The following is a 14,486-nucleotide window of genomic DNA, read 5'->3' on the forward strand; positions in this document are numbered from 1 at the left end:
GTCTCTTTCTGATTCAGTCTGATCTCCAGCTTCTGAGCTCAAGTGATTCTCTTGCCTTGGCCTCTCAGAGTACTAGAATTATAGGCATGAGCCATTGTACCTGGCCGGTTTTGGCATTTTTTTTTTTTTTCATTTTGTCTTTGATGCTTCTTAGCATCTGAGAAGGGCTGCTTGGGGCAGCAGTTTTTACCTTCTGAGAAGGGAACTATCCATGTAGAGAATAATCTGGTGAATGTTCAGAGGGGTTTGGAAAAGTCATAGCAAAACCATTCCATACTGAGCATTATACTAGGGACTTTCACACGCTACACTTAATTGTGTAGAATTGCACAGAGTAAAGCCTGGGACCATGAAATCCTTGGGGACGTTGTCTGAGCTGTCATCAGAAGGGAAAACTTCAGCATGTGAGACTAAAAAACAGCTTGCGATGGGGTTTGGGGTAGGGGGAGATGGAGAAAGATTTGGCAAATATATTCCACATAAATCACTTGTGTCATCCTCATTCGTATAGTTTTTGTGACTCTTTCCCCTGGTTCATCTGGTTGGCAGATGGACGCAAAATGTCTTTTAGCCTCATGAAAGGCACTCAGAGGCACATGTGAATCATGGCTGTGTAATACATAAAGCCACTTTTCAGAAGGTTTCTGCTGTGTATATGTACACATGTATATACATGTTGTATATGTGTGTACCCCTGTGTGCATATGTGTGTGTGTGTATGCCCTTTTGGTGAATGTGCCATTAGTTTAAATATGATTTCCAACTGGGCAGATTTCATGTTCTTTTTTAATGTGGCCCAAGTGAATATATTTTTAGAAATGAAAATTCGAGCATGTTCCAAAAGTTCTTTGCTTCTACCATCAGGGATAGTATAGTACTTTTATTTATAGTAATTTCAGGTCCCCAGATACCTTCAATAATATTAATAAGCAAACAAAAAAAATTAAGTAGTAGATGATTGCATTATGTAATATTTCATAGAGGACTTTATTTCTCTTACCTGTGAAAAATAAAACTTCTTTTTCTAAATCATAATTTACTCTAATTCTTTTCTAAGATTTACTTAAAAGGATTGTCATTGCCTAGGCAGTAATTCAATTGGCCTTGTGACTTGGCCTTGATGACGCAAAGCAAAATAAATAAGAATCAAATTCATTGAATTTGTTTATATTTATTATTATGGAAATAGTCTTCGTAATCAGCAATAACTAGAAAAATGTCTACTATTTATCGAGGCTTTACAAGATGCCAGATTATTTTCATATGTTCATTTCCTTATTTATATTTAAAACAGTTCTATAAGGCGTACTATGGAGAGTTGTCAGTGCCTGCTGCGGCGCCTCATCAGCGCACAAATAAAAGCAGCCGGAACATGGATTGAAGGTACAAATGCCTGCAAGAGGGGGGCTTCCCATACTCCAGGGAACACCCTGAGCAACCTCTGCTGTGGCCTTTAGTTGAGGCATTATACAACAGGTGTGGGGGCCCATGCATTGGAGCTATGTGCTTAATGATGGCTAAGTGCTTTTTCTCCCTGGCGACTCCCACCCGGCTGCACCACGAATGTCCAATGTATAACACCTGCTTGCTAACAAGCACCCGATCTTAACTCATTAACACATGCAGCTGCTTGAGGGCTTGTCTCGGCAGCCAAACATCTCCGTGCCCAGCTAGGAGATTGTCCTACTCTCAGCGCCTTCTTCAAGAATTGGTGACTGCTTCCACAAGCTTGGTGCACAGTCTGCTTCAGAGAGTCAATAGGTAATCGTTACAAGGACATAGAGGCTGTGGGTGGCAGCATTATGAGGATGGAACTAAGTCTCATGGAAACATATGGTCTTTCTACTCAAGCTGCCCCTCAAAGCCATGGCAACAACTGAGAATGGCACTCAGTTCTGCTAGGAAGGCAACTGTGTTTGTTATTCCATACTGTGCTTATTCAAAGAACCATTTATTGAGTATCTACTTTTCTCTAGTCACTAGGACAAATGTTGAATCTAGAGATCAAAGATGATGTGTCCTTGTCCTCAAGCGACCTATAGCAAATGCAGAAGACTAATCAAAATACTAATGATTATGATGCAGAATGTTAGATGCTGTGCAAGAGATACTGACAAGGAACTATTGGAGCCTGAAACAGACCATAGTGTCTCTCTCTGTGTGTGTATGTGTGTGTGTATTTGTGAGAATATAAAGGACCTTCCAGATAAGAGAATAGCATGTGCAAAGTCAAGGGGTTACGAGCATACAGCTTACTTGAGAAAGAGCAAATTGTTTGATTTAACTACAGTGGTCATGAGTGGCAAAGTTATGAGATATAAGAATGAAAGTCCTTATGAGTGGTAAAATTAGAAATCCTACTTTTGGCAATGATTGTAATATTTCACAGTTGCCTTGACATAATAGATGTTTTCCTTCTGTTTGGGGGGAGCTGTCTTTTAAAGGAAAACTATAATAGGTGTACTATTTCCCCAAAGAAGAAATGTAGTTAGTACACAAATAGATGGTAAAACTAGGTCTTACTGGTAATCAAAGTGAAGAAAAAAAAGATTAACCCCACCAAAAAAATAAAAATAATCCAATATTGATTAGAAGAAGATGGGATAAGCATATTTGTATTTTGCTGATTGGTCCATAAATTGGTTCAACATTATTGTATTGCTGTACATATGATATTTTAAATATTTATGGTGTGATTCAATAGCCCTAGCTTTGGAACTCTGTAACAAGCAAGTTATCATAAATATTTATTGCAGAATTTCTTTAATAGCGAGTCATGAGAATCAGCTTATGTAGCCACAATACATCACTGATACAGCTCAGTGCATCATTAAAAATGTTTTTGAATAACATTTAAGATTCATTTAGTATAATTCTAGCTGAAAAGTAGAATAATAAAATTTTGTATACACACACATACACACACATATATATACACACATTCCACTCCCTGTAAAATTATAAATTAAAAATGTACCCTAGCAATAGAAACTAGGAAGTCTATAGGATGTTAAGGTAGTGGTTTTGTTTGGATGGTAGAACTATGGATAATTTTTTCTTTCTATTTTTATGCATTTTTCATGTTTTTTTTTTAATTGAATGGTAACTATGTACATTAATGCACTTCTGGGGTATAGTGTGGGATTTTCAGACACAATCCGAAACACTTCCATTGCATTTTTCATGTTTTTATGATGTTTTTAACTTTAGAAATAAAATGTTGTAATTTTTAAATTTTTTCATGTTTAAAAATAAAAATTACAAATGAATTAAAATCACTAAATATTTTTGTGAATGAACTATTAAAGATGCACAAGAGTCCAATTTTATTTTGTTTTCGGATATCGAGTTAAACTTTTATTCTCAAATCTACAACTGGGCAGCAGATGAACAATTTTTTTTTTTTTTTTGTAGAGACAGAGTCTCACTTTATCACCCTCAGTAGAGTGCTATGACATCACAGCTCACAGCAACCTCCAACTCCTGGGGGTAAGCAATTCTCTTGCCTCAGCCTCCTGAGTAGCGGGGACTACAGGTGCCCCCCACAATGCCTGGCTATTTTTTTTGTTGCAGTTTGGCTGGGGCCGGGTTTGAACCCACTACCCTCGGTTTATGGGGCCAGTGCCTTACTCACTTGAGCCATAGGTGCCGCCCACAATTTTTTCTTTTTAAAAAACAGTATTAGCAAGATTTACTGTGGGATAGTCCTGCTAAACTGGAATGTGATATTCTCCCCCAACAGCTATTTGTATTTTTGACATTATGGAAACACAGAAATCATGAAAAATTACAGTCTACAAATTAGTATGTATTATAGGGTCCATTCAGTAGTATGATACTTTATTTTGTGAACTATATCTCCCAGGGCACAACACACCACAGCTGCTCTCACATCAGATATGACCTTGTTGTACAGTCATTTTCTATTCCAGGCAGTGAGTTTTCCACAGGTTCACCAGTTCTAACAGTTTCGCAGGTAGAACATTGTATTCCCCTGAGCCGTTTAATTTTTTAAGCTCATTTCTGTATAGTTAGTCATTACCGTTCCACTCTTAGTCCCTCTTCCAATGTCAGTATAGAAGACTAAGTCATTCTATCAGAAGCCTTATTTCCCAAAGACCTTTAAGAAAGCCTCATGGATATCCCACCGTAGTAAATAGAGTCTGTTTCCCACCCAGCATCTGGTAAAGTAAATCGGGTCTGTGTCTTGAAAGTTTGCCTGAAAGTAAGTTGACAAATAATTTTAGTAAAGAATTTAGTCTTGAAAGTCTTGAAAGTTTGCCTGAAAGTAAGTTGACAAATAATTTTACTGAAGAATTTTAGAAAGTCAGTAGTAAAATCTCACTTATGCTAAGTGTTGAGAGGCACAGCATTCGATATGGTTGATTGAAATTTCTTTAGGACAGGAAAAGTAACAACAGAATGAGTATTCCAATGAGAAGGAATCACTGATTATATTCTTGGATTAAAAAAAACATATAGTTTTAGCACAGAAGTGGCTGCCTACTAAATTTTAAAGTGGCATCTGAGGGAAATTCTTTGAATTCGATTATTTTCATGGTGTTCTCCTAGAGACGTGTAGGTGGTGATCACACCTTCTCCCCTCACCTCCCATCTCTCCTTCGCTCATTCTAGAGATCTCCTTTAGATTTCATCTCAAATGCAACTTAGTTGGTCTGTTCCTAGACTCCTGTTAGTAACATACCTTCTCTTCTTTCCCCTCACCTGCCCATACTGACCCAGCCCCCTCTATCTGATTACTCTGTTTTCTTTTTATTTTATTTATATTTAGTATAATTGCCAAATGTATTTTGCTTGAATCAAATCAGGAAGAGAGAACCCAACAAATCCATTACAGAATATTCTCTAAAATGACCAGTCTTAATCCTTAAACAAAAAAACCCACCCAGAAACGCAAAACCAAAGGCAGGGGTACACTTCTGGTGAAAAGAAATTAAACTGATAAAAAAGCAGACACATATGTAAACTTTGTTTGGATCTTGAACTGAAAAAAGAAAAACTATAAAAGATATTTTAGGGGGCATTAGGGAGTTTAAATTTCTATTTCTTTATACATGAATCACCTGTCACTCCCCACACGCTGTAATGTCTGCCTTGTATGAGTAGCTGAAACCTAGAAGCCAGGGAGTTATTTTTGAATCTTCTTTTGACTCTTTCTTTCAGCTCTTTTTCTGACTTATCAGTGGGTCTCAACTATCACATTCCAAATGTGTCTTGAACTCATTCACCTCTTTCAGTGATCATTGCCATCGTTCTAGTCAAGACCACCTGTGAGGTCCGCTGAGCTGTAGCAGCCCCCTGCCGGCTGCCCACTGGGACTGTACCTCTTCTGGAGCCCGTTCCACCCAATGGAACTAGAACTGTAAGTCACGTTTTTCATTGATTTGCTTGGACAGGGCCTGCCATATGTGGCTTCTCCATCGCATCAACTGAATGAATAAACAGCAAGAAAGAAATGACCCGAGAAAGGAAACGAACAGAAAGCTTTCCTCAGTTCTATGCTACAGAGAAGATTAGTGACGATTGACAAAGGTCACAATGCTAGTACATGTCAGATTTAAGACTAAAATTCAATTTTTCTGAGATTGTTAGTAGAAAACAAGTTGCCATATCTTTCTAAAAACATTTTTTTTTTTTTTTAAGACAGTGTTTTGCTCTGTCACCCTGGTTGGAGCCCAGTGGCATGATGGTAGCTCACTGTAACTTTGAGCTCCTGGGCTTGGGTGATCTCATGCCTTAGCTGCTATGTATCTGTGACTATAGGCATGTCCCACCATGCCTGGCTAATTTATTAAAGATAGTTTGTAGAAGTGAATCTTGCTTGCTCAGGCTGGTCTCAGACTTCTGGCCTCAAGCAATCCTCCCACCTGGGCCTCCCTAACTGCTGGCATCATGCCATATCTCTTTCTCATTCCCTACAGATTGGTAGAGCCCATTTTCATTTCTTTATTTTATTTTATTTTTTATGTTTCATTTTACTTTCACAGTCATTTTTAATTTTGATTGGAAAATTGATACCTATGTAATGCTGAAACTATTAAATTGCTGATGAGAATGAAGGAGTAATTTATAAAACTGCCATGTATAACATTTTTACTTTCATCTTTATAATTTCCTTCATTGTTACATCTTTTACCATAAGCATGCATTTATTTTTATAACCAGGAGACATATAAAGTTATACCACATATAGATGTGTAAAGAATTTCATTACTGGGAAATAACTGCTGGTGATACTTTTAATGTACTGTAATTTATTCTAATATTTTGTGGAGTTTATTTTAAATTCATGTGATATGAATTTACGCAGTATGTGGAAAGATATTTTAGCAAATGCTAACTTTAGGTTTTAAGAAAGTAGACTTCGTAATTCTAAACATGGTCCATACAACTAATAAATATAAGACATTTGGCACTCTACTTCTAATCCCTTGAATTTTTATAGCAACTGTTTTTAGGAACTGCAAGATGTTCACAGATTTTTAGAAACCTAATTATTTCTCAGAAAAATCCTTTGGAAAAGAAAAATAAACTTTACATCCTTCTTAGGAAAGATAGCAACATATAACTATCTTTAAGAGACAAGTACACACACACACTCTCTCACACACACATATAAACTATTTGATATTTTTCTGAAGATTTTCTGTATGGAAGTTGTCTTTGGATATATGTATACAGCCCTGAGGTAATTTACATATTTCGTTACTGGTCTTCATATATGTTGGCAGAATCACTAATGTGAAATTTGTTTAATTATTCTGACACTTATTATTACGATAGGCATCCTTACCTAATTCAAAGGAGAATAAATTAAAGGAACTCTAGCACCAAAATTATCCTTTCATTTTTTAGATTTCAGAACATTCGGGGGGTACACATTTGTTTACATACTTTGTTAGCCCAGAATGAATCAAAGTTATACGTGTAAGTGTACCCTTTACCCAGATAGTGTGTAATGTACGTAATAGCTGTGAATTTACCCATCCCCTTCACTCCCTCCCTCAGCTTCATTTTCATTGAAATTTACTTCCATATGTGCACTTACATGGTGATTGATTAGTTCTTTTCTTTCTTTCTTTCTTTTTATTTCTCTGTCACCCTGGGTAGACTGGCATCATCATAGCTCACAGCAACTTCTGTCTCCTGGGCTCAAGGGATGCTCTTGTCTTAGCCTCTTGAGTAGCTGGGACTACTGGTGCCTGACAGGATGCCTGGCTGGGATCTTTTCTCCTACTTTTTTAGTAGTAGAGTCTGGGTCTCACTCTTGCTCAGGCTGGTCTCGAATGCTTAAGCTCAAGCAATCCACCTGCCTCAACCTCCCAGAATGCTAGGATTACAGGTCTGAGCTATTGCTCCTGGCCAATTGGTTAGTTCTGATTTGGTATTGAGTACATGTATTTGTTTTTCCATTCTTGTGATGTTTCACTTACAAGAGTGGTTCCTGTTCCCTGCAGGTTGTCCAAAAGATAACAGATCACCATTTTTTTTTTATACTGAGCAGTATTCCATAGTACATATATACTGTATTTTATTAATCCGTTCATACATTGTTTGGTACTTGAGTTGTTTCTTTGTGGTTGTGAATTTTGCTTTTACAAATATTTGAGTACAGGTGTCCCTTTCATAAAATGACCTTTCTCCCTCTGGGTCTATACTCAGCAGCAGGATTGTTGGACAAATGTTATTTCTTTACAATTTTCCGTAGAGGTTGCACTTGTTTACGGTCCCACCAACAGTGTGTAAGAGTTCCTTTCTCTTCACATCCACACTACTATCTCTTGTATTTAGACTTTTTAATACAAGTTTAGTACAAGTCATTGTATTAAAAATTGACATGAGACATCGGAGTTAGGTCATACATAGCTCATTGTGGCTTTGATTTGCATTTCCCTAATGATTAGAAATGTCAAGCATTTTTTCATGAGTTTTTTGGCCATTAGTATATCTTCTTTTGGGAGATTCTAGTCACTGGGGGGGTCTGCCCAGAAACATTGCTTAGTGGGCACAGGGAGGCAGCAGGAGACTCCAAGAGTCAATGGAGAGGTTGGGAGCAGTAGAGAACTGGCACAGAAGGATAGTGCTTGCATGTTGGTAGGGGCTGTCCTGTTAGGTAGTTTTCAGGCAAAGGCCTTTTGTTCTAGACTTGGGCACTTGTTGGAGTTACCTTGGGAGAGTTTGGGAGAGCATGTGATCTTGACCTAGTGTCCAGGCGCCAGGCCTGAGCCACTGGGTGGAGTGGACTCTCCTCTAGGTTGCTGGTTGGGTGCAGCTGCTGTGGGAGAGCTGCCTTGCAGGATCTGCCTGCAGGGTCCTATTGTGAGGCCAGTTTGATGTACTTGCTGAGCTGGTCAGCCACCCATGGGGAGACTTGAGCCAAAAAAACCCTTTCCTGGGAATGGCACTGCATGGCCAAGGAATATGGTTTGGAAAGGTCTAGGCATAGCTATTAAGTAGGCTGATGAGAGCTTCAGGCTCCCACCCTGTAGGGATTGAGGGCAAAGACATCAGGAAGATGGGACCAGGTCTCCTCAGCAAAATAGAGGCTTTCAGCCCCCATCTTATACAGCTGTATTAGCATCATGATTACAATGTCATACTCCAGAATGTCACCTGTTGTCCAGGCAATATATGGATATATATATATATATTTTTTTTTTTTTTTCTTTTTAAAAAATTTGTTTCAACATTTTCCCCCTAGAGTTTTGTTTTTCATATTTATAATTTTTCATTGTTTCTTTCTTCAATACTGAAAGCTCCATTTTTGCTACAGTTTTCTGTTATTCTTTTTTTCTAATTATTTTTCCTTAAGGTTTTTTGTTTGTTTGTTTTGTTTTATTATATTTTTATTTTTCCATTTTTACTTTCTTCAATAATAAGGGCTACATCTTTGCTACAGTTTTCCTACCTCTTTTATTCTTGCTTTCCTTTCCATTTCTCTCTTTCTCTCTCTCTTTTTGTAAAACTTTTTATACTTTTATTATGTTCCTCACATAAATTTCTCAAATAACAACTAAGATATACCCCCCCTTTTTTAGATCATATGTATTTTATTTTCAACTTTTCTTATATACTTTTTTATTACTATTTCTTTTTTTCTGATCTGTTTATTCTTTGTCAATCTGTATTCCATTTATGGGACAGAGCCTCACTCTGAGGTCTGGGCTGGGGTGCCACAACATTGGCCTGTCACAAGGGGACCTTGATTCCCTGGGCTAGGAAATCCTCCAAGCTTGGGCCTTTGGAAAGATGCTATTGCTAAGTCCCCACTGCAACATATTGCTTTTTTTTTTTTCTTTTTTCTTTTTTCTCTATTTGGTTGAGGTGGGGTCATACTTGCTCAGGCTGGTAAGGAGTTGCAAGCTTGCAGGGACCCACCCAACCTAGCTTTCCAAGACTCATTGTCATGAACTTGTCCAAAATCAAGACAAAAGAGAAAATTCTGCAAGCAGCCAGGAGTACCAATTGACCTATAGGGGCATATCTATCAGGGTTTCAGTGGACTTCTCAAATAAAACTTTTCAAGCCAGAAGCGAATGGTCATCTATACTTAACCTTCTTAATCAGAACAATTTTCAGCTCAGAATTCTATATCCTGCTATGGTAAACTTTAAAATTGATGGAGAAATCAAATATTTTACTGATACGCAAACATTGAGAAGGTTTGCCACAACAAGACCTGCTCTATAGGAAATACTTAGAGCTATTCTACACATTAACCATCACAATGGGCCACCAGCAAAGTAAATACCCAGAAACTAAAGAATGAAACCTAGCCTCCACAATGATGCAGAGGATAAAACTAAGCAACGGACTTTCATAAAATAAGATGAATAGAACTCCACCACATTTATCAATTATCTCAGTAAAAATGTTAATGGCTTGAATTTCCCACTGAAGAGATAGGCTGAATGATTGGATAAAAAAAGCACAAGCCATCCATATGCTGTCTCCGGGAAACACACCTAGCCTTGAAGGACAAACAAGATTCAGAGTGAAGGGATGGAAATCAATATTTCAGACAAATGGAAATCAGAAGAAAGGAGGGAGTCACAATCTTATTTTCAGGTACAAGTGAATTTAAAGCAACTAAAGTTAAAAAAAAAAAAGACAAAGATGGACATTTCATACTGGTCAAGTGAACAACACAATGAGAGGACATTTCAATTCTAAATATTTATGCACCCAATTTAAATGCTCCAAGATTTATGAAACCTTAATTGATCTGAGCAATATGATATAATACCATTGTAACAGGAGACACACCTCTTACAGAGCTGGAAAGATTCTCTAAACAGAAACTAAACAAAGATACAAGGGACATAAATGTGACTCCAGAACAACTGTGCTTAAGAGACATATATAGAACATACCATCCAGAAGCTAAGGAATATATATTCTTCTCATCAGCCCATGGAACATTCTCCAAAATAGATCATATCCTAGGACACAAACTGAACCTCAACAAAATCAAAAAAATTGAAATTACACCTTGTATCTTCTCGACCATAAGGCAATAAAGGTGGGACTCAACTCCAACAAAAATTTCAACTCCACACAAAGGCATGGAAACTAAGCAACCGTATGCTGAGTGACAATTGAGTGAAGAAGAGATAAAGGAGAAAATCATTAGCTTCCTTGAGCATAACAACAATGAAGACACAAGCCACCAAAACCTAGGGGACACTGAAAAGCAGTGCTAAGGGGCAAATGTATCACATAAGATGCCTCTATCTGAAAAATGGAAGAAGACCACATCAACAACCTTGAATAGCTTCTTTTGAAAAATTTCTGTTTATGTCTTTTGCCCACTTTTTAACGGAGTCATTTGGTTTGCTTTTAAAGCATTTGGAGTGTTTTGTAGAGTCTTGTTGCTAGTCCTTTAACAAAGGTATAGTAGGCAAATATTTCCTCCCATTCTGTGTGTTGTCTATTTGCTCTTTTGATTGTGTTAAAACTTGAGCTGTTTAACTTGAGCAGGTCCCATTTATTTATTTTTGTTATTGCTCTGATTGCTTTTGAGTTTTCTTCATGAATTCTTTGCTTACACTGATATCTATAAGAGTTTTTACATTTTCTTTTAGGATTATTATAGTTTCACCTTAAATCGAAGTCTTTTATCCATCATGAGTTAATTTTTTTGAGTGATGAGAGATACAGATCCTGTTTCATTCTTTTACATGTGGCTATCTAGTTTTCCCAGCACCATTTATTGAACAGGGATTTTTTTTTCCCTCAGGGTATATTTTTATCTGTTTTGTCAAAAATTAGATGAGCATATGAGGATGATTTCATCTCTGGGTTCTCTCTTCTGATCTGTAAGTCTATGTCTCTGTTTTTGAGCCAGTACCATGTTTTGTTTTTTGGTTAATATAGCCTTGTAGTACAGTTTGAGGTCTGGTAAAGTGGTACTTCCTCTTCTGTTCTTATTATGTAAGGATGCATTGGCTAGTTATGGTCTTATCTGGTTTCATTTGTAGCATAGAACTACCAAATTATCTTTCTGTAATTAAATAAGACTGTATCTACTTTAAAACTACATGTCATGCTCAAATTGCTTTCAAATGCACTTTAATTTTCCCTTATCTACATTTCAAAGTATCAGTATATCAGTGTTTGTTTTTCATTGTTCATCTCTCTTAATTCTCTATGCACTATAAATGCACTCTAACAATCAAAATAAACCCCAATTTGAATCAAAATAATTTTAAATAGATCAGAGAACCAACTTCGTAACCCAATTACCAAAAGTATCATGCTATCAATATAGAATACTAATAAAATACATTTCTGATTTTGTCAACATAAATTTTTTTTTAAAAATTTAAGTGCTTAATACCTGGCACAGAAAAGACACTAGATAATGGGTATATCTTTGTGGCTGTTGTTCTAACTGAAAATGCATATTGTAACTATTAAAGGTTAATGGGATGCCAGCATCATGGTGTTATAATATTACAGTTAAAGTGACCATACATCATTCATAGCCTGGGAGAAACCTGTTTAATATCTGTTCCATTGTTCTCCAACTTTACATTTTAGCCCTCAGAAGTACCATGATTTAGGGCATAAATTGTGTGGTTACCAACTTCTCACAGTCAAAAACTGTGATAGGAAGTTCCCAGAGGGGGCATCACTTATCTCTTGACTTAGGCACAAGACTATCCTGGCCTTATGAAAGGATGAATAGCCTGAATGACAGTAGTTTCCAAGTGTGGGGAGGAGCCCTTGAGATTGGTGTAGTTATTCCAATGCCTATCTTTTCTTAAATTGTGTAGATGAAAAATGAGGCATTATGTAAGGAACTGAAACACAAGTCTTTATCTCTCTTTACCCTGAGTTTGAAATAGTTTTTAGTTGGAATTTGATCATGGATGAAATGTAAAGAAATTTCTTTGACATGTTCATATTTCCACGTGGCAGACAAGATGGGCTGGAACAGGGGTTATCATTACATTTGTTGACATAGCCTCACAGCCTAAACTAGTGATACTTGTGTGGCAATCTTTCACATGCCAGCTACTTTGGTGATTTATTTTAAGCTTGAAGGCACTATTTTTTTTTTAGAGACAAGAGTCTCACTCTGTCACCCTGAGTGGAGAGCTGTGGCATCATAGCTTATAACAACCTCAAATTCTTGGACTCAAGTGGTCCTTTTGCCTCAGCTTCCCAAGTAGCTGAGACTGCAGGTCCCTGCCACAACACCTGGCACTATTTTTGATTCTTGCTTGCTTTTTTTTTTTTCCCTTCAGGGCTGGCTGTCTAATCCATGTACTCAAAAATAGCCATTCAGTTTGATTGCCACCCTCCAATGTGGTATATGTGTTGCTGCTGTGGTTTGTTCACACACCTCAATTGAATATTATAACTTGAAGTTGTGCTTCACTATGTTGCCTAGGTTGTTATGACAAAGTACACACCATGTCAAAAACAGTCCTCTTCACTGTCCTCCATTAGAGAAAGCTCAGTGATGGTTCTGCAAACTCCTGGGTTTAGTACTGGCTACACACTTTGTGGGACTCAGTGCAAATTGTAAATGTAGGACTTCTTTTTCAAAATGTTTCAAGATGGCAACAGTGGAGGATTTCATCAAGCACAGAGTTCTTCTATCCCTGGTGCCCATAAAGTCATCCCTGCTTAGATCTTTCATCTACTGGTATCCTTTATTTTCTTTCCAGCCAATAATTATGGACTTTTTATTATGTGTGAGGCACTATGCTTATTATTGGAAATAAAACTATGCTTACAATGTGGTCCCTACTGTTAGATATTGGTGACTAAGACTTCCATGAGATAAAGCAACTCACAAAATGTGGCTGTAGTTTTGTCTCTGTAAGATCCTATATATTAGTCTCATGCTGCAAATAGTCTGCTCTAGGTTCATATGATCTGTGTACTAACTCATATGATCATATGAGTTGTGTTAGTCCATTATGTGTTGCCATAAAGGAATACCCAATGCTTGGTAATTTACTAAAAAAAAGCGGTTTATTCAGCTCATAGTTCTATCAACTGTATAAGAAAGCACCAAGCCAGCATTTGCTTCTGGTGAGGGTTTCAGGGAGCTTCCAATGAAGGCAAAAGAGGGAACAGGCATGGTGAGAGAAGATGAGAGAGAGAGAGAGATTGACTCTCCTTTAAACAACCAGCTCTTGTGAGAACTCACTCATTATCCAGGGAAAGGCACCAAGCCATTCAAGAGGGATCTGCCCCCATGACCTAAACACTTCCCACCTGGCTCTATATCCAACACTGAGGATCAAATTTCACCAAGACATTTGGTAGGGCCAAGTATCTAAACCAGGCATCCTCAAACTATGGCCTATGGGCCATATGCAGTGTGCTTAGGACATTTATCCGGCCCACTGGGTGTTTTTGCCACCGCTGCCTGTCCTGCTTAGCAGCTGACTTGTCCTGGGGTCTGCAGTCCGGCCCTCCAGTGGTCTGAGGAACAGTGAACTGGTCCCTTGTTTCAAAAGTTTGAGGACCCCTGATTTATTCTAAACCATATCAATAACATAGTACCCCAACTGTCCCTATACCTTTGGTGCTATTGTCATTAAACACTTTGTCTATTCCATTTGTAGCTGGGGAATGGATTATAAGAGGCAGGCTTTAAACTCAAATATCTCTAGGGAATGGACAGGCAATATGCCATAAATAATAAAGCCTTTATGTAGGGATGGAGCACATGGCCACAGAGGAAACAGCTGCCTATTTAGCCACAGAGGATTATTGCCATGGAAAAATATAGGTACAGGGTTGTCAAGCCATTTTAAAGAAAAATTAGAAATGAAAAAATTACATGAAATTTTCTAACTTTTTTTGTTATCAGTTAATACAATTTTTAAAAAGATAACACATGTAGGTAGAGAAAAATAAATATAGCCCAAAGTTATAAGAAATGTCAGTTTTCTAATTTTTCTTTGTAGTAAGATTTTTAAAAATATAATTCTCATGCAATA

General features: G+C 37.4%; 1 protein-coding gene across 1 annotated transcript in view; it reads left to right on the plus strand.

Annotated features, from left to right (window-relative positions):
• The first annotated feature begins 1,310 nt into the window (after positions 1-1,310).
• Positions 1,311-14,486, plus strand: part of TMC1 (transmembrane channel like 1) — a 175,877-nt gene continuing 162,701 nt past the window's right edge. The window contains exon 1 of the mRNA XM_003783047.1: positions 1,311-1,383. Coding sequence (XP_003783095.1) covers positions 1,311-1,383 — 73 coding nt within the window. The remainder of the gene's footprint in view (positions 1,384-14,486) is intronic.

Source organism: Otolemur garnettii, unplaced genomic scaffold (genome assembly GCF_000181295.1).
Source record: "Otolemur garnettii isolate 467f Iridium unplaced genomic scaffold, OtoGar3 scaffold00006, whole genome shotgun sequence".
Taxonomy (NCBI): domain Eukaryota; kingdom Metazoa; phylum Chordata; class Mammalia; order Primates; family Galagidae; genus Otolemur; species Otolemur garnettii.